Source organism: Pelmatolapia mariae, linkage group LG8 (genome assembly GCF_036321145.2).
Source record: "Pelmatolapia mariae isolate MD_Pm_ZW linkage group LG8, Pm_UMD_F_2, whole genome shotgun sequence".
Taxonomy (NCBI): domain Eukaryota; kingdom Metazoa; phylum Chordata; class Actinopteri; order Cichliformes; family Cichlidae; genus Pelmatolapia; species Pelmatolapia mariae.
In genome coordinates, this window is record NC_086234.1 from 19,982,003 (window position 1) to 20,003,648 (window position 21,646).

Here is a 21,646-nt window from a genome sequence, read left to right on the forward strand (position 1 = left end):
GTATTTTGGGTCTGACTGCTATTAAAAAAGGGAAACTTGTGGCAATGTGCAGTTTTGGTTTGATTTTCGGTCCATATTTCACGATCCTCCCCTCCTTCCTTTACATTTTGTAAGCAAAATAATGGAAATAGATTTATTAAAATGTGCAAACATCCGTGTTTCTGAGTAAATAAAGAAAATACAGAGTTTGTGTAATTCTAATGAGGTCGAAAGTTAACATTTGGTGTTGCCACCTTTATTCTTCAATGCATCCTGAACACTCTTACTTCTTCTCATATTTTTGAAAAATCGTCTTCAGGATTAGTTCTCCAGATGTCTTGATGGACATTCAAAGCTCTTCTTTGGATGTTGGCTGCCTTTTGTTCTTTTCTCACTGCTTCAGTAATGTTAAGGATCAGGCTCTGGGGAGGCCCACCCATGACTGATAGTTGGTCAGTTGTGGGTTTTTCTAGCCAGGTCTGCTTTTACTGTATTGGCATCGTGTTCAGAATGATTGTTAAGCAAAATGATTTAATACTGACAATCGGATGCTTTCCAGATTCACGTTGGATCAAAATCTCATCATACTTTCCATTTTCGTAATTCCATCAATTTTGACAAGATCTCCAACATATGTGGTGACGACCGTTTGAACCAAACATTGTCAAATTTGGATTCATCACTCCACCAGACCTGTTGTTACTGATTTTCACTCCAGTTCCTGTGGAATTTGGAATACCTCAGCCTTTTCTCCCTGTTTCTCTTCCTTAAGAATGGCTTCTTCACAGCCATACTTCCACTGAGACCATTTCTGCTGAGGCGTCAGTGAACAGTAGAAGGATCAACTGAAGGGTCAGATCCATCTCTCAGGTCCTGTGACAGGTCTTCGCTGATGTTTTTCTAATTCTAAAGGATATGACTTTCACATACTCGTCATCTATTGCAGTTAGTTTTTATATATATCAACTTTCATGTTAACAACTCTTTTGGAATCACCTTGCTGGAACAAAAATACTATTTCATGTCAGGCAAACTATCTTTGGGATTTGTCATAGATTTGACTAAAGACGTGCGTTTTTATGACAGGCTGGTAGGAATAAAGTGCCTTCAAATACGAGTTAAAATTGGTTATTTGCTAAGTTGTCTGTTATGTGTAATCACAGCATCGGTTCTTGCCTTTTTTCTACTTGAATCATTAATAGATCAGTGTTGCTTAGTAACCTAACAAACAAATATTCCTCTGAAAATGGTCATGGACAAGGACTGGACTGAAAAAGAAAAAAAAACCTCTGAAAGACCTTCAGAATACCTGGAGTCCTTTGGTGAGATGGTGAACCAACAGAGTGAAAAAACCTCAACAACTGGAAGGGCTGCCATTAAATTCAAATGCATGACCAGAGCTTTAATTGCCATTAAACTTCATCTTGCGCCATCATCAGGGCGCAATTTATGTTTTTACAATACTTATGACTACCGCCAGTAGTCATAAATATTCTGCTCTTAACAGCCTGAGCTATAATTTAGTGCAAACAAAAAGATGTTGGCCTGCTAAAAATGTTAAATCTGCGAAAAAAAACAGTCGGCATTTTTATTTTAGCGTCCACATTTGGCTCACAGCACTACTGTCCAGCCACACAGAGCCCCCACCTCTTTGCCTCGCTATGCCTTTGTGACAGCCAGCGACAGGAATTTTCCATCCATTCGTCCTGTCATCGTCAAGGAGACGCCGTTTGAAGTCCTTAGGGAAATTTCTTTAAATCTGACATAAATGGTCACATGGGACTCAAGCATGATTAGATTTTATGATCAGTGGTCACAAAATCAACTGTGATGATTCATACCCAGTACTTTAAAAACAACAACAACAACAACAACAACAACAACAACAACAACAAAAAACCCCTAAATACCCTTTATTCCCAAAGTCAGATGTAGGCTCCAAACCCTCTGATGCTGTAGTCGGTAAGTGGTTAAGAAAATAGATGGATGTCTTTGTAGATTTATTTTCAAGTTTCTTTGTTTCTTTGTTTTTTTGTTTTTTAAGCTGAAACAATTACTGTTGTTGTCTGTGGTTTATTCTTGATGGCACTATCTTTCACCGGCTCTCCAGGCTACTCCAATATCACCGTCGCTTGTTTTCAAAGGTGCTGCTGGTAAACAAAGACTCACACACACACACACACACACACACACACACGTGCACACACACACTTTAAAGCCTGAGATTTAAAGTGATTGATTGCAAAACTGCCAGGGTATTTGCTGCTGGTCAGAGTCAAGAAAAAAAAACATTACTAGTTGTGGCCACACTCATACAAGCTATTTTCCTCAAGTTTCCATTCACCGAGGAAGGCAATCTGTTGTAAAAACCTTTCCTTCAAATTGGCAGTTCAAAAGTTTTAGATTCAAATCAAGATTTTAAATATTTCTTTTTGTTACCTTACACGTCTGTAAAGATACTGCCAATGCACAAAAGTGCACGAGATTACGTGCATTGTGTTCCTTGCAAAAGTGAGGTTTTCATAGTGACTGACTGTATACATGACACACTCCATATGTGCACCTGTTGGGTCATACAAATCCTATTTAAGATATATTATGCACATTATTAACTGATTCACATAGGCATACATGTTAGCTGTTACTTTGGGAATGGAGCCCAAAGTCAATAAATTCAATTTCCTTATTTACATTTGCATTGGAGTCACATTTGAGCACCACGGCAACTAGTTATCATCATGTCATTGACACAGAACGCCAACTCTGTAACAGAATAGCTCAAAGTGTCCTGCAGCAGCTGATTTAGTACCAGGAATGCTTAATTGAAAGCCAATGAGTTTGTGTGTTTTATCTGGAAGCCATCATCCCTTGTGTGGATGCATCAACACCCAGAAACTGGACAAACTCATTTACAGGCATCACATTTCGGCTTTTCTGCACTATTTGTATCAAACGTGATTGTTAGTTTTTGTTTTTATCAGGTCCAACTAATTCCACCAGGAGAAATTAAAAATGCATCCCAGACAAGCGCCTGGATCTCAGGAGGTTAAGGGTTAAAGAATAATAAGAACAGTAGCATGGATTTGATGAAGGATGTGGGATGGGTGGTTCTCCCACTGTAGATTAAAAGCTTACTTGGAGACTATCATCACCATATTGAATTAAACGAAGTCAGTGCAGTTGTTGAGATACATAATTATGAAAGAGTCCAGAGATCTTGTTAGGAACCATCTCAAATCAAGAATATGGGATGGATATAGAGATATTTTCATTACTGGCAACCATGAATTTTGGGGCACTGAATAGTTTTCTTGACTTCCCATCTGAGCTACACCGTCCTCTTTATCAGTGAGATTTGGAGGTCTGGAATTGTTCTCTTTGGCTACTTTACAGCATTTATTAAGAGCACAACTCACCAAATAAATGTTAAAACTGCACATTTTTAATTTTTTTTTATCACTCCTAGCTAAAGTCTGTCTTTAACCCTGTGTGTCTAAGAATCCAGTCACCTGTAGAGTAACTCATTGTGTCACCCCTCCCACTACCTCAAGGAAGTCCTGGCCTACACTTACCTATAATTGGCTGACATGGGTGGGTCACCAGTAATGCAGCTCACCTGGGCCTTCCAGGCTATAAAAGCTGGCCCAGATGAACTGCTCAGTCTCTTCCTCTTCACCTGGGATCCACCTGCTTGGATGTTTGTGTCTTGGTTAGTTTATGTTCAATAAATGGTCCTTCATTCAAGTAAACCTACTCTGAGCCACTTTGCTACGCCCTTATATAATTTGACTCGTATTACGCACGCCTTATTTCGCACTTAAGCAAGTCATACATTAACTGAAATGTCTGCACTCTTGTCCGGCCATTTAACCGAGACTTTGCATTAGAATTTCTTACAATGGAAAACGGATACTTGAGAAAAACAGCTGAGGCGAATATGAGGATCAGTGAGAGGGGATATTCTTAATACAGTCATCTCAGGCAGGGAGCTCTGGCAGTAGCAGGAAATGAGCACAGGTCCCCTTTAAGAAACAGCTCAATAACGGTAATAATGATAACAGTTTGCATTAATTAAAGGCCTTTTAAGGCATCCAAGGAGCACATGTAACCTTTGTGAATTAAAAATGGGCACACAACACGTGCATTCATAGACAACAATGACTCTCTTTGTTGCTTGATTAGTTATTGATGACCGACTAATTCCATGAAACTCATTTGGTGTAATTACTAAAAGAATTGACTTTGGTAGGTGTGCACCGTGCCTGTTAGGCTCCAGGGCGTATTCTTCATTTAGATTCTCCCATGTTTTGAGTAATTGCCAAGTCCATCGGGAAGATATCCCAAATCAATCCCCCACAGATTCAAAATCCCCACAGCTTACTGGAAATATCAAATATCTCCATGAGGTACTTTGCAATCACATCTAGTATGATCTCCTTTTTTCTTACACCTCACATTATAGAGCGTGACAGATTTTCAGGGAACAGGTTGGGCACCTAAATAACACAATGGCTTCCTTAATTTGTAATATATTTGAGGACATTCACCAAATTAAATCATCAGCCCCACTTGAGCTGTCTAACCTATGTGTCATCGCCCATCTGACTGCCGCTGCCAGCTCGTTCATACACGTATCCGTTGGCGGGATATTGATGTAATGCGTCAGCTCTGCTTCCCAAAACAGACAAATGGTCACAATGAATGCTGCAGCTGGCGGAGAAAGCCCCTGGGGGGGAGAAAGGAAATAATACGAGGTATCACTGGTTTGGAAACCAAATGAGAAAATGTGAAGCCCTGACTTGTGCACCTGTTATTTGACCCTGCTGTGGCGAAGAAGCTCATTTTATGTGTGTGTGCACATGTGTCATCGACAGACAGACAGTAAGTATGTACCGTGAAAGAGAAATGTGTGTTATGTTTGGCCTCCCATCTACAGCGCCCCTCATAGACCCCTTTCGAGCCACTTATGTGCTCTTGAATTATTACCCTTTGCTGGTGGGCAAAGCCCCGTTTTGTCTCCCGAGGTGTGCAAACAGACCTGGCTGTCTGAAAAGCACTCTGCTCATATTAGCTGCTACCCCGTTCGGGAGATAAGGCAAAATAAAAAGGGCCTAATCATTTCCCCCTTACTGTCTGCAATAGCAGGAAGGAGTCAGACATTCTCCAGGCAGATTGCTCTTACACCACAATGGACTCCCTGCATATATGTGTGTATGTGTGTTCTTATTTGGACTGGGAACTAGCTTGTGTAATGCAAATGGAAATGGAGGTGGGTTTACTATCTAAAGTAAAGACAGACTTACAGGAGAAAAGCTTTTAGGGCTACATTTGGAGAATGCAGGTAAATGCCTACAGTAAGTAGATTTGCTTAAGTTTTGCTAAGCTAAAGAAGTCTTTCATTTTAAATGTAATACAGAACGTTGTAACACACATCAGCGGCACCAATATCACTAAAGAAAAGTTGGTAAAACTGAACAAGACAAGAGAGAAAAAGTTTTTTGAAATCAGTGGCACCCCTGCAGGTGCTATTATCTTGGCCTTGATGGCAATCCAAACACTTCACCTCTATGCAGGAGCCCAAACTGCTCTTCAGAAGTGCATTAGCTGGGGCTTATTCGACTGTGAAAACTTCACTGTCTGCCCTTTCTCTTATCAGGGGCCTGTTACATTCTTGGTGTTTACTGACAAACATTGCACCAAGCTAATGAGTTTGCCTTGTGCATATTATTGTTTCTTGCCATTGACTTTTATGGGCTTTTGAGAGAGTGCAAAGAGGTTGACCACTGGAGTAGAAATAACAGGATAGCCACTGTTATCTTGGGGAAATGGGTGCTTACAATGAACAGGACAAATATCGGTCGTCTTGAATAGTAGACTACTTATTTATTATTTGATCAGTGTAATTTAAGCACCCTATCCAAGCCCGTCGGGTTGTTAAAAGCTAAGATTTACCAATTTAAATTCCATTTTTGCTATTTTGCGTCAATTTCAGCATCGTTGGTTGTATAAAACACAATTGCCCCTCGCTATCGGTTTGAATTATTGTACAATAATTGCTTAGAAATGGTCAGAGCAATCATCGGGCAATACCACAATCCACTTACAGCCTTTATGGCAAGGGAACATCCACTTTAATTTCTTGTTTATTGTCCAAAGCTTTGCAGAGGCTGTCAGGTGGAATTTATGCCTGCGTCAACTTGTTTTTTTGACAAGGGCTTAGGGACAGACAAAGGAAAAACCTTTGTTTTTTACAACTCTATAAAACACAGGAGAGAAGAGTTTTCATGACTTCCCTCAGGAGCCAAGCAGGACAAACATGCTCTTATGTTCTACTCTATGATGACAGCATCTCTGATTCATGCATTATCTCACACGAGCCTTTAAAATGTTACTGCAAATGTTGACTTTTTGATGTATGTATTGTAATTGTGCTGTAGTTTTGCTTTTCTTGCATTCTGAAGATGATTTGAAAGCATTCTCTGGAGAATTACCTAACGTAATATCTATGTGGCGTTGCACATCTGTGTCATGTTTATCCCTGTGTTTAATCCTAACTAATATCATATAATAAGATTCAGTCAAAATGCATGAAAAAAACAAACAGATTTATGATTGTTTGCTGACTTTGTGAATTTCAAGCTAACCTTTGGGTTGCAAAATCAACAAGGAGTTGCAAGTATCCCCTACAGCTTCATTCTCACACAACAATTCAACAATGAAAAAATGCAGAGAAACAAAAAACATTTACCATCTGCACACCTCCATCTTGTGCGGCTTGCACACAAACCTCAACAAAGGCACTGCAGGATGCCTTCAGGCATCATGAAGTGAACAGCGAATTGTGAAGATCCAAGATACACTGGAGCTGCTTGACGGGTCACACACGTGAGCGCTTAACAGTCAGCCTCAGCACTCAATACCTGAAAGGTATCTTGTGAACACAGTGTTTCGGACAGAGAAACATGACATCCATGCATCATGAAGGTTATGTTATTATTTTAGATGTTTGGTTCTCCAACACCTCATTAAATCATTTAATTCAAGCATTCACTGAGAATGAAGCACACTGCTGCCACTTACACGTGAGTGCAATGGCCCAAACGCTCACGTGTGGCCTATGACCCTTACCCTAACAAAGGTTTTAGGGCCATTTGAATAATGCATGCTGTGGTGATGATTTGAAGCAAGCTAAGCATGTTCAGACTAATAATTACACAAGTTAGGACAATTCTAGAAGTCTCTTTTCTTAAAGTAAAAGCAGACATTTCCACAAATCTTTTTTAAAAATTTGAACTTTGGCTTGCCAACTCTTATAAGCATGCCATCACTACTTTATCTAGTCAAATTAATCTCCCAGGTACCAAAAAAAGTTTAATTAAAAATAAAAGTAAATAAAAGATCAACTGAAATAAACTTTCTGATACTGACATAACCACTTACTAAAGATCTTGTGCTCGGCTCAAAAGTTATTTTGGGAAATAGACAACAATGTCTGCAAATTAACAATTATATGCCAGGATTTAGAAAGCTTTGATATTTATGATATTTGTGGTGTTATTAATGAATTGATTTGTTTTTTTTTACATGCTATTTAAAAAGAGAGAGAGGAGGGGGGACTCTGGTTTGATGTTAAAGAATTTTCTTTCTTAACCAAGAAAGAAAGTGAAGGAAACTAAAAATCTATGCAGCAGAATTTATAGTTGCATTGCTGCATCATAGACAACACATTCATCATATAATGAATTCATTCACATAAATGCAAAGAAATACAGAAAGTTTTCCGCTATGGGAACGAGGCAGTGTAACAAAATAACAGTTCACTGAGTAATCGTGAAATAAAGCAGGACTATGTGAGAACAGTGATAGGCTACAGAGTTAATATGTAATGTGTGTTATAATGTTTTCTCTTACATGTTAAACATTATATATCTCACTCCTACTAACACCATGCTATGGTTTCTAAAGAGCGGTTTGTGTTCTTTTCTATATTGTTGCCCTGATGCGCTGTTCGTGGTGCTGAACCCACACTGGCTAATCCAACAGTAAAATCAGCGTCTTTTCCCCATAAACACAATAAAACTTCAGAATTCAGATAAAAGCCAAATATCGGAACCCAGGCACTTAAGTTTAGTTTCAGTTTTTTTTTCGTGGGGGACATAATTACCCCATTACCCCATTTACGCACGGCCACTAAAGCCGGGGGGTGTGGTTAATCGTTAACTCGGTGCGCATCAGATGTCCATCCAGACTATATAAAAACCGTGAACTGAGAGGAGAGAAACAAGAGAGGTGCACTGCCGAGGTGACAGTCACATCATCAGGAGACAAATCAGACAGTAAGTTATTTCTTACTCCTCTGTTGCGTCTTGATTTTTAACTTCACCACAAACACACACAGACACACACATGGCGAAACTTATTGGCACTTTGCGTACTTTCATATAACCTTTGTAATACTCTCTATTCCTGTGAAACAGAGCCTTAGCAGATTTTGCCTTTGATGTGATCGTTCCTTGCTGTTTCTCTCTCCTCAGATGGCCAACACGCTCAGATCGTGGATGATGCTCGCAGCGCTCGTCGTTTGCATCCTGGTGTGTCTGAGCAGTTTTGCGGACGCCTACCCTCCCAAACCAGAGAGCCCCGGGAGCGACGCCTCACCGGAGGACTGGGCTAAATACCACGCAGCCGTCAGGCACTATGTCAACCTCATCACCAGACAGAGGTGAGTCACTAAAAGAAAGTTAAAGGAGTAGCGAAAACCCGGGTGTGCATCAGGTTGTTTTCTTAAATAAGCTAATATGTCAGATGGAAAAGGTGAGAAAGAAGAGAAGAAGGCTAATAGATGCTGGATAAACTTGTAGGGATGTGGTACCTCTTCATGCTCTGGTTGGATCAGATACAAAGTCTGTCTCCTTTGATGTGAGGGATTAAAGTCTTGGGCTCAAGGACAGGTTTGCAAGGTTTGCCAAATGGGGCATGGAAGCCCTCCCGTTGTGGCGTGACTCAGTCACGTAAGGTTTGTTCAACACTTTAAATCAACGCTTTTCAGATGCTGGTGAAGAGTCCAGCTTTTTTTCTTTTTCTGCAATCCAGACAACACTTTTAGGTTATTATGCTTAATAATTCTGCTTAATAGTGACAATAATACAGCAGAGAAGTCTGGCTTCAGACCAGAGGAAAGACTGTGATGCTTCTGTTGATACTCCAGATCTTCTAATACACATTCTGGAACACCACAGATTTTTATTCATTTTCCTTGTTTCCTGACAGGTGAAAGTCAAAGCTGAGTCATAAATATTCAAAATTAGATTTTTACATGTCTGGGTGCTTAGGTTTCCCTGCAGATAGATGCTGAGTGTAGTCAATAATGTCATTAAAGGTAATTAAAAGAGCTGAATCTACTATTGAACTCAAAGGGCTTAACAATGCTGCCTCTCCTACCTCAAATAAAAGCAGGTTTGCTCTTCAGCGGCCAGGCATTGATTTTCAGTAAAGAGACTTCAGTACTATAGTCAGAGCTGACTGGTATGTTTGCCTTGTTGTACAGTGGGCAGTGAACCTGAAAATCCTCCTTTGCACTCAGACAGCTGCAGAACTGATATGCAGACTGCAGAGACCAAAGTAAGAACTAGCTCTCAGAGACTCAACATGCAGCATTCAGCTGACCTGCCTGGTTCTTATGTTGGAAGTCATAGTGAGGCTCATGGTATCATACCAGAGCACTTGATGAAATGCTAATGCTTAAGAGCAGAGAGAGTTATCACCCGAGTAAGAACCTCTAATATTTAGTCGTACTTGTTAAATATGCTGGTGTGGACTTTCTTCAGGTATGGGAAGAGATCAGCCCCTGAGGAGGCAGTGGCCTGGCTGCTGTATGGAGGAAATTCAAACCAAGACACTGAGCCACGGTGAGTAACATGCCATGATGCCTAGAAGATTTTTTTTTTTAATGTGAAAAAATTGAAATAGGTGTATCAAATTCACAAGGCAGGCTAATAACCAATATTGAATAAGAGCCCCCATTACCAGAAAGCAACAGTTAATTAGTACTCAGACTAAACTGAGTACTAATTTCTCATATTTAACTATGAGAAATCTTTTAGCGCTTTTACAAACCACTTATTAAGATGCAGCGGGCAAAAAAAAGTTCAAGTAATGAAACCATTTTTTAAAACTATCTCTCTTTTCTTAACAGCTCTGACTATGTTGACCAGTGGTAAATGAGTCCAATTTCAACACACAATCCCGCACTACCAAAACATCCTCAAGAACCAACCTGCTTGGAATCCAGTGATGCCATATGTTTAATTATATGATAAGCATGTATGCCTATTTGCTTCACTATGTTTGTTTGCCCTTCCAAGTATATGTAATAATTCTTCTCCCAAATGTGTAAATAATTTGTATTGAAATCAAATTTACAATAAACACCTCTGTGAATTTAAAGTATTACACCGACCAACGTGTGCTTTTGTAATCCTGCATTGTTATTATTATCATTATTATTATTAGTTGTAATAGTGGTAGTAGTAATAGGAGGATGTAGTAAGAGTATTTGTAGCAGCTGCACTGTAACTGCAATGACTTTGATTGCCGCTAGGTGTCACTATATAACTAGAAAACGCACATTTCCAAGTTCTGCTCTCCTATTGCTGCTCCTGCATGGGTTCACATCGACGACAGTGGACAGGCTTTAACTTCACACAGGGGCACGAGCCCAAAACACGCGTTTGCCATCACAAAGCCTTCTTGGACGTCCTTTGGAGGGGAAACAAGACCGGTGCTTAATATCCGGCAGCCTACTGGCTTTTAATCAATGGATCCATTTCGATCAGCACGCGAGCCCTTTTATGTGCTGTCTCGTTAAAGATAGCAGTTTGTGTGGGTAGCTGCTGGTTTTGTGAAAGTGACTGCACAGAGGGGGAAAAAAGGCTGCCGAGCTCCAGCAACTGTCAGTCTGATATCTCACACCTTCTTCGTCTTCTTCCTGCATCTCATATCGAGAGGGCGTCCGGATAAAGGTGACCGGGCAGGTGAGCACCTCATCCTGTGGTTTATTATTATTTTTCACGCGGTGTTTAGTTTTTAGCGGCAGTGGGTAGTATTAATGCCGTTAATCGAAGCAAATTCTTTCCCAGCGGCGTAGTCTACCTTCCCCACTCGCCAGGTGTCTACTGTTACAGGCTACGTTCAGTCTTCATTACCCCGTCCTTGTCATTAAAGCTACCCTACCCTCTACAAAGAAGTCCAGCTATTTCACTCCTTGTCTTTATGAGCGCTTCCGAGGAGAAGAGACCGTGCTGCCATTAGGAATTCCTGTTAAAATCCAGGTAATGTCGTGGAGTCGTTTCTCGAGGTTACGCTCATTCGCTTGGGGAGGCGGGGGGGACTAATGCAATTTTTATTGAGCTAGCCTAATTGGCCTCAGGCTACACGCTGTTTGCTTCTGTGTAAAGTCAGAACAGGCAAACAGTATTGCTCTGTATGGCAACCCTAGGCAGAATTATTGTCTTTTTTTGTACAATGAAATGATTTGTTGGGAACATTGGTAACATACTGGATTCGATGCTATTGCGCATGCCCGTATAGTGGGGATAAGTGCAGGTGTTTGAGCGCGTGAGGACTACCCAACTAACAATACGCCTGATTTGTAAATAAAGAGCAATAAGAGAGAAGATACACAATAAAAGGTTCATTTGGGGATAGAGCCGCAAAGTAATCTATAATGTGAAATATTATCGTTATATTAGTCTAAAAAGTACTGCTAGTGTCTTCAATTTAAAAACATTAAAATGACCTTTGTTTCTGATTTAGCCTGCACATTATTATTATTATTATTATTATTATTCCTTTAAGTAGGGGCAATGACCATTGCTATTTATTTTACCTCTAAATTAAAATGTAGCAAAATATATAACTACCACATTGTGTTTAATGATGTTGCCTAAAAGTGTGGCTTCTTTAAAATGTATCCCAGATTGTTCTTCAACAATTTGTAGCTAACAGAGTTTGTCTGATTTATAGATTAGAGGCGTTTAGGTTTGTTTTGATGACAATAAGATTGGATATCCCAAAATTTGACCGAGGTTTTTATTTATTAATTAGTGTTTTATGACATTAATGTTTAAAGATGCACTCACTGAAACAAGCATGCATTTGACCGATGTTTATCTTTTGTCCTATGTCCTTTGTCGTATCATCCCTCATACCTGTATGTCAGCTTGCCCCGTGTTTCCTGAGATTTCTGGTGTTTGGGGTCCCTGGTCTGCAAATATTTGGACTTTCTGTATTCACTTTGAGCTGACAGCTTTAAAACTGAATTTTGAGTCTTTGTTTCCTGAGTCCTGCATTTGGATCCATAATCTACAAGATAGAGTGCTGAGTTTAGCATGACTTCAGCTGAGACAGATTTTATTCACTTATTTAGATCATGGCTAAAGTCCAATTGGTAAGACATTTGTCATTTCTGTAAAAATAAAGTTAATGGTTGTGGAGCAGCTTCAAATAATTATAACAAATAAACATGTTTGAGTTTCATGTTGTCAAAGACTGGGATTTTTATAGATTTTTTTAAGGTGTAACAAATATTTTTCCCTCTGGAGGAAAGTGCCTTGTTGATATCTCATGGACAGAAATGAATCGTTACAGAATTTTGCTGTTATTTTGGAAGAGCCCTCGACGTGATAAGCATTTATTCCAACTTTCCCTAAAAGCGCCATAACAAAAATGAAAATGGCGCTGTTGGATTTTCATATCAAATCGCAATCAAACAGGTCTTATTCAAAGAGCTTTTTTACTGGGATTAAAGAAACTTCTGCCTTCTTATCAGTTTTATTTTGGAAGTGTGAGGTTTACCATAAATTTCCCAGCTTTGGGGATTGACTAGAAGACTGGCAGTTGTGGCTCCACTTCAACAGAAAGATTTCCGAAGAGGTTCTTTAATCATTTAGCAGCTTTGCTTTAAACTTTTATTTATTTTTTTGTTGTTTATATAAAGTGAGAATATATGCCTCCCGCAAGGAAAAATGTGAATAAATGTAGTTCTAGGCATTGATTTAGATCAGGAAAAAAAATGTCAGCATGTCATAGCCTCAATTTAGTGCATAAACAAACACTAATCCTTTTGTATTACTCAAACTTTCAGGAGGATTCAAAGAGCTACATGTGAGTCACAAGCAAATACAATAAAAAGTTATTTTATGATACATACAGAATACTCTTAGTCAAACCATCTTCAGTGATTCTCAACTGTGACTCTGTTCAGCTTACTGCTTTCACAGCCCCAGTGATGAATTACTGCATCAACTAGGAATTCTAATCAATTGTAGCAGGCTAAAAGAAAGGCCCCATCCACGCTTGATTCCACAGGGAGATTAATGAGTCGTGGTTCACATAGCCTCAGCATCTTTTCCCAACCTCTATTCATAAGAAATGACCTGCTCATTACTCTCTACCTGCCACCTCGGCCCCTCCGGCACCAGGCGGCAACTTGCAAAGCTTTAAAAGGGAGCCAAAGTGAAAGTGCCAAAACCTACAGTCACTAGAATCACCACTTGAGGGTGGCTGTAAGAGTGAATCCCTATGGACCCCCCGTGTAAATGCCTAATTTAACAACAGAAATAAACATGTTCACATCCCGGCAAAAAAAAAAAAAGGTGGACTAGTCGCCTGCTAGGCTACCTGTAGTGGACCTCTCTTTTGGAGGACAGAATTGTAATGCAATTTTCAATTTCAAAGGGTTTTCCTATCAGAACATAATAAAAAGTCATCTGTTTTTTTGCAGGTCCAAATACAACCTCATGAACAACACATGTACTTATTGTACATCAGTACTTATTTAGCAAAACTGAATACATCCTTCCTGCTTCCATAGGAATTAATGGCATAAATACCAGTCAGGTGCTGCTAATCAAAGGCATTTGATTAAGTGATAATCAGTAAGTTTGATCATCTTTATAAAAGCAAAGGTTTTTGCAGTTTGGCTGGTCTAGAGCATTCAGGCGTGTTTTACCATAAATGCAAGGAAGAAAGATATCAGGCATTATGTTAGAAAAGCAATGGTTGTCTTCTTGGAAAGGTTATAAGTCCATTGATAAAGAATTTGAAATTTGTAATTCTACACATGGAGCACATTCAAAATAATTGCCAATCTTCCTAGGCATAGCCATCCCAACAAATTCACCAGAAGGTCAGACACTGCAATGCTCAGAGAAACTGCAAGGACCCACCAACTAAACACTGGATGTTAGATAGATGTACAGATCATGTCTATTTTGGGTACGTCGGTCCAAACTAAGTCTACAATTTCGACTTCCAGCCATGACCCAACTTAGACATCAATATGACGTTCAACATTTGAACTTTGGTCTGCATTCCTTCACACATAACTGTTACTGAACAAAAAACATGGCGTCCACCCACTGGAAACATGTGGCTACATAGTCTATAGAAGCAAAAATAACTTCTATAATGAGTCAAAGTTTGACATTGAAAGGATTTAACCCGTACATGGAGATTGTACGGACGACAACAGTAGACGTTCAGTAGACATTGAAAAAAAGACGTCGCCTGGCGTTACAAAACAACCCTTTCAGGGAACAAAATTAGACGTGCAAAAATGACATATAAAGATGTGACTACAACGTCACATTGGGGAAGAGTGGGCCAAAATTCCTCCATAATGATGTGAGAGACTGATAAAGTCATACGGAGAATGATTACTTCACATTATTTTGCTGAAAGTGGTTCTACAAGCTCTTGAATCATGGGGTGTACTTAGTTTTATCACACTCTGCTTCTGCATTTAGATTTCTCTTGGGAAAGAGTGTACTTCCTTTTTCACATGACTGTACCCGTTCGCTGTGTTTACTAAAGCTGTTTTCACACTACTGTTGATGAAGCAACTAGTCATTTTTAATGAAAGCTGCTGAAATGAAGAGACAAACCGAAACATTACAAAGCTGGCGTCAGATGTTGTTAGCGTACTCCAGAGCTGTACTAAAAGTATCTGTATTGCGCTGTAATTTTAATATTTTTACGCATGCCATACTGTATTGCGTTATACTTGATAAATGCAGATATTAGTCAGTAAGTTATTTCGTGTAAAACATTTGGGTTCAATGAAACACCTACAATTATATTCCATCACGACAAAAAGAAAAAGCGATCCTTTAATGAAATCCAGCCAGGGTGCTGATTGTTAAAGCTCCCCCTGGGTAGCTCACAGCACTTTGCCTAAGCCCTTTACCCTTTCACTGATACATACATGACATTTAAGTCTAATTACAATCTCTGTCACCAGAGGGAAAAGGAAGACTCGTAACACTTAAACCACAGGCTATTAAATATCTGGTTTTCAAATGATATGCAGTGATTGCACTCAATTGTAGTCATGTTGCTTTAAAATAGAAAATTGGTTGTTTTTTGGGGGTTTTTGTGCAAAGCAGCAAAAAGCCAAATACAAAGCAAAAGACAGAGTAGATAATGAACTTAATTGAACTATTTGAGAATCACAAACTGTCTCGTGGCAGAAATGGCCATGGGGTCTGAAAGCTGTTAGCTGATTGTTAATCATTTACCATCTACAATTAGATTTTTAAAGCCCCGTTAAGATAAAGTTTCATTATCAACTTCAATCTCTTCAACGGAAAACTACATCTGGTGTTCTTTTCCATGTTGTTTCTTCCTGCAGCCAAACTGTTGTACACTGGGTGTATTAATATGCATGTGGGGAGCAGAGCACACTTTTATTTTGAATCACTCAACACTGATTTAAACTGGTTTTCAGTTTAACTTTTCCTTCAAAAGACCTCCATACACTATTATGATATGTATCAGTATTTGTAGTGAGTTGAAAGTTAATATGATCATCAGAAGGTGATATTAAGGGCACTTCTTCCATTTTTTAAGGAAAGAATGAACAAACCAATGTTCTCCTAGAAGATTTACTTGATATTTTATACAAATAATTTAAATAATGCATATAGCTTAATTGTTGTTTATAAGCTTGAATGTATCTTGTTGAAATCAGATTACATACAAATAATTATTTTCATACCTATATCTCGTATTCTTACAGTGCCCTGCTTTAGTTTACTTTATTTATTATTTGTATTTTAGCTGCATGTCGTAGGCCGGGGGAAACAAAATTTTTCCTGTGTATGTTCTGTGCAGAATTGACAATAAAGTTGACTTTGAGTTTTCCATTTTTCTAAGCGTACTTATTGGTCTGGTTTGTAATGATCATAAAATGAGCGTTGGCGTGTGCTCATCATTAGGTTTATTTATAGCATAATAATGTCATAAGCTCAAGGGGCGGTTGTGTCATTAACGTTATATTGATTATTTTTACATGTGCAAACTGATAAAGAAAGAACATCATGAAATCCAAAATGATGGTAAAGCTTGAAATATCACTTTGCTACACACTTGTAGCACTTGTATCCTGTTAAAAGGTGCTGATCATGATCTTATTAGTCATTAGACTCCCACGTTAGGAAGGTGTGGTTGGGGCATTCCTGTTACCATTATGCTAACATCAATAATATCGTCAGCGCTGTGACACAGTGATTCCTCAGCTCAAACACTTGTATTTGGTGGTGAATGCGATTCATTTGTTCTGGATAGGATTGAAACTCATTATTGTGAAGCATAGTCAAACAATGATAACAAAACCACTTTCTTCAGTACGTCAAACATTAAAATAATGTGTGAGTTTTGATGGCTCATGAGTCAGGAGAGCTACTACGTCACTGACATTTTGGTTTTTAATTAAACAGACTGCTGCTCCTGGTATTCCAATGCTAGCATTACACAGTAGTGGAAATATATGGAAGGCTAAAGTTATTTCAAGATTGCAAAATATCAGATATTTTTATTAGCTCCAAAATATGTGATGTCATTGTGCCTTTAAAGTGTGATTTGTACATTATAAAGCACATGTAATACACTGACTGTATGTGGAAAACACAGAAACATACACATATTAGTGAATTTGCACTTATTTCTTTTTAAAGACAAGCGGGGCTTTTCATCGTCTGTTTTTTAGATGAATGGCCCATTAACATGAATGTTCCGAGAATGTGCTTGTCTTTATTTACACTAAAAGAAAGGGAACATTTTTGGAGTTTATTATTACTGTTACTATTATTAGCCCTCTTTAAATCAAGTTTGACTTCATATGAAGCAATAACCATGAGTTTAATATTCCTCTGGAGAGTTATTTTGGGGTAAACTGTGCCTCTATATAAATAAATGAGAAAAGACCCATAACTTTTGTTTTGTCCAGCGAAATCCAGCTAAATATATTTAAGTTGTGTGGTGACTTTGTCCAAAAAGGAGGCTTAAATATCCTATTTTTTCCTCATCTGGTTCATCCCAGCAGTTTACTTAATTAATCCCATGCTAATTCACATTAGACATACAATAAAAAATAACAGTACGGCCACCTAAAGTTTTTTACAGTCTACTTTTTAGTTGTTTTTTGAACAGATCAATAGTAAAATCTAAACAAAAAAGAAAGCCCCAAAGATAACCAAAAGCTCCTTCTCTTTTATGACACATGGTACTACATATCCTTGAATTGAGCTGTCAATTCGAAAGATATAATGCTGCTAAGTCATGACATTCATTTGTCCCGATTGACATTTTTTACAAAGTTTAAAAAAATATCTCCAGACTTTTACAAATGTATTTGTTTTTTCTTTCGGTATAAATGTCATTCTTCCTGTTAGAAGGTCAAGTATAATTTGTGTTTTGTGAAACATGGCTGATAATATTTTATCCCCAGCACAATGTTATTAGCTTTTTGCATTTAAAAGATAATTTTCAATGATGTCCAGTTTTTAATTACCGTTGTCTTTCTGTATACAAAGCAAGCAGAGGTAGCACTGGGTCTAATTAAACACCTTTTTTTTTTACATTGCTCCCTTCCTAGAATGTTTCAATTAGAGATGCAACAACTGTCGTTTTCTTGGCTGATTCCAGCTTCTGATGGTTTTTTTTTTTTTTTTTACACATGACCTGCCAATACCAATTTCTGCCAATTTCATTTTTCTTTGTAAGAGCTATAACTGACGGCATAGGCAATCCCCCCCCCCCCCCCCCCCCCCCCCCCCAAAAAAAAAAAAAAAAATTAAAGAAATGATTAAACTTAACAAATTTTCTTAAACTGCTGTAGGTTACAGGATCTTCTCTTACTTAAACAACTGGAAAAAAGTGCTCTGCTAATGAAAAAAGATACCAATAACTAAATGAATATTAGCTGCTGTACGCCCACCTTTACCTGACATATTTTACCCTATCAAACAAAAGCAGGTCCACTTGATTTATATAACAAAACAGTTGTCGGGTACATACATTATTTTTCAGTATGCTTATAACTTAATTACATAACATGTCACCAATACTTTTTTCTTTTTCACTCATAACTGTTTTGATCCTTTGCTCATACCGAGGCTCTTGGCTAGCTTTAGCCACTTCTTTGTTCATGTCTTTAAAATGACCATGTTCAGTTGGGCAAAGGCTTGTCTTATTAGGTTTGTGTATTTCAGGTCCCCCAACAGTTTACTTTGGTCAACTTTGTGTCACGGTGAGGCTCCATCATGCTAGTGACATTTTAGCGTGTGGTGTGAGTATGCATGCCGTGATTTCCATGTGCTGCAGCCGCACGTGTTGTATAGACATGAAATAGACTTTTAATTGTAATTATAGGAGGCCGACTGGCTGCCCGCCTGTCTGGGAAAACTGACCGATCCAGTCCCCGTACAGTTGATCGGTGCATTTCTCATTCGAATCCACTAACCTGCATCTTTACAACAGCAACAAGAAACATAGATATCTCTGTCACCAAACAACTGACTGTTGTGAAGCCCAGCTGCATGCATGTGTGAGTGCGACAACATGATTGTTTCAAACAGTATGTTTCTTTGTTTGGCTGGCTCTTTGTAGTAATGGCTGTTATGTAATTCTCCCATAGATTTATTTGTGGTTTGTTTTGGTGTCATGTGTCTTTTACAAGCTTAATTTTGGCTGGTGAGATCTGTCAAAATGTATTTCCAGGCTGTTGTGTGAATGTTTTTGAAATATAAAGCTAATCTGAAATCCTTTCCACAGACAAAGAGCAAAGCTGAGTTGAAGTGTAGCTCAAACACTGTAATAGACCCAATTTTAGCTCCAACTTATTATTATTTTACGCATTTTCCCTTGTTGCCATGGCAAAGCGCCGGGGAACAGAAAAAGAGCTGCTCACGGTTGTCTTGGATACGACAGTTTTCCCTTGTAAAGTAATGAGAGGAGCTGAACCTGTGGGAGCACAGGGTTATTTTTAGGCGTGACGCCAGCCTGCATGTGTGGATTAAGACTTGTTTGGTTGCTGGTGCTTGTGTGCTCGCATGTGTATCTGTATGTGCGAGCATGTGTGCAGGCTTTAATGCAGCCTCACTGTGAGAACACCTCAAGGCGTTTTACACTTGGCGTACAAACACCTGAGCCGCTGCTTGTGTCATTGCTCCAGGCCAAAGTGTCCTGGAGCGTGCAATTTCAGGAAAATTGGACACAGGCTTTCTTTGCAGTTGTATGCCATATATCTGCAAGCACTACCTTAAAGGAAATGGAGTTAATAATAAATTTATCACAGTGCATGGGGTTCACACAAGTGTAGGCTTACAGTCTGCGCAACAAAGAATTAAGAATTCCCTTCAACTTCAGGGATATTTTTAACTCAGCAGCTGACCTTTGCCCTTTTATTCTGTGTTGCAGCAATCTCCAGAATAATGTTGTTCCACTGGAAATGTTGAGTAAGCTATATTAAAATGAATATAATTCTTTGTGTACGTCGACCACAAGAACCAAACCTGCTGCTGGCCTCTTGTTTCGGTGAACTGACAGTTGATGTAGAAATGATAGCAGGTCGGCAAATGTGATGTCATGACAGCTGCTCTCTTCCTGCAATACAGTGAGCAAGATGGAGATCTGCATGAGCGTGTGTGTGTGTGTGTGTGTGAGCTGACTAATGTGGACCCAGAGGGAAAAACCACTCAGAGAGCAGAGATAGTTTAGATGCTGCGATACAGTATTACAGTGGAGACACACTGACCCACAAGCTGCATGCAGGGTCTCTTGTAGTCTGTAGTAGAAAGGCAGTTAGTGAGAAATGCTAATTTTGAACAACTTCACCCTTAATGTTATTTTTGAGAAATACCTATTTTATCCTTGATTGTAGAGCTTGATTACTGGTTACATGTAACAGGCTATTCTCTCTGAAAATGGCACCAATTACCAAGAAAATGCCTCGGCTGGTTATGACCGCACCATCATTGACTCTCGACTAATTTACCCTATTAATATTACAAAAGGCAGAGTAGCAGAGTAAAAAGCTCAAAAGGTTCAGCTCTCTTCCCGGCACCCTGTCCTTCCAACCCTCCTGGTGTGTCGGTATCTTGCATGGCCAAGCTCTGCTGCACTCGGCTTTGACTTCTTAGCAGCTGTGTGGTCTTTGCATACTTTTAACAAGTGCCGTCATTTCTCAGTGCAAACATGGGATGCCTCGGATAAGCTTGAGGGGCTTGGTATGAGGTATTAAGGACCTGATCCACTCTGATCAGAATTTTGCAAAAGCCATGAGTTCTTTAGCATCTAAGAATGTGTTTTACTGTTACACTTTTAGAAACACGGCCTGTAGGTGTTCCCATCAGAAGTGCAAAGTATAAAAAAATGACAAAATAAATGAGAAAAAAAGTGAAATTTAACCATCTAAATAAAAGATTCAGGGAAAAAAATGAACAATTACAAATCCCAGTAAACGAAACAGGATACACAGGCTGGTTAATTAATATCTCAGCCCCAAATGTCACATTTTAGTGGATAACAGAGAGGGACTCTCAACCATATTTCATTTTAAAAATTAATTAGTGGACACAGGCTTTTCAGTCAAATGCCATTAGAAAGGACAGTCCACCACCAAAGATTTCTAATTTTGCTGTCTTTAGCAGCCGTGTGAACAAATGGAGTGTAAAGCTTCTGGTAGTGATGTTAACTTTCGGTTGTGTGAATATTGGCACCCCAGTAGCTGAAAATATTGAGATTTCTAACATGTGTTTGACATTGTAAAGGGGGTGTATTTAAACCTAATTGACAGCAGAACTCAGCAGAAAACTAAGTAAAAATAAAAAATTCAAAACTTCTAATGAGGTGGAAATGAATAAATTATTCAGAGGAGAAATAAGCTAGTACAGTGAAACCCCAACTTACGAAATTAATTTGTTCCCGAGAGTCTTTCGTAAGTCGAAAATTTCGCAAGTCGAAGCACCCATCGCGCCTTTTGAGTGAACGATAGGCTATAGGCTAATTGCTAACTGCAACAACAATACGTCGTTCAAGTGGAACAGCGAAGCGCAAGTACGAAAGCCAAGGGGTTGTCACATGATTCGGAAGGCATTGTGGGCATTCTGGGCTTAGCCAATCAGAGCCAACGGATTTTGTTACGCGGGCATTTTGCTGTAACACGGGCAGAAATATTGCCGTTAAGTGCCTTCGTAATTGAATTTTTCGCTAAATGGGGTATTCGTAAGTCGGGGTTCCATTGTTTAACCTTTAATTTAAGGTTAAACAATGTTAACAGTTATAGTGAAGGGAATTTGTGGATTTGAGTTATATCAGTTATTATTTG

General features: G+C 38.9%; 2 protein-coding genes across 2 annotated transcripts in view; both read left to right on the forward strand.

Annotated features, from left to right (window-relative positions):
- Nucleotides 1-8,513: 8,513 nt before the first annotated feature.
- Nucleotides 8,514-10,199, forward strand: LOC134633213 (peptide Y). Its single transcript, XM_063482088.1, has 3 exons — nucleotides 8,514-8,701; nucleotides 9,807-9,887; nucleotides 10,175-10,199. The coding sequence occupies exons 1-3, from the start codon at nucleotides 8,514-8,516 to the stop codon at nucleotides 10,197-10,199; spliced, it is 294 nt and encodes a 97-aa protein (XP_063338158.1).
- Nucleotides 10,200-10,649: 450 nt separating this feature from the next.
- mpp2b (MAGUK p55 scaffold protein 2b) overlaps nucleotides 10,650-21,646 on the forward strand; it is a 51,988-nt gene continuing 40,991 nt past the window's right edge. Inside the window, exon 1 of the mRNA XM_063481446.1 lies at nucleotides 10,650-11,012. The gene's annotated coding sequence lies outside the window, so the exon portion shown is untranslated. The remainder of the gene's footprint in view (nucleotides 11,013-21,646) is intronic.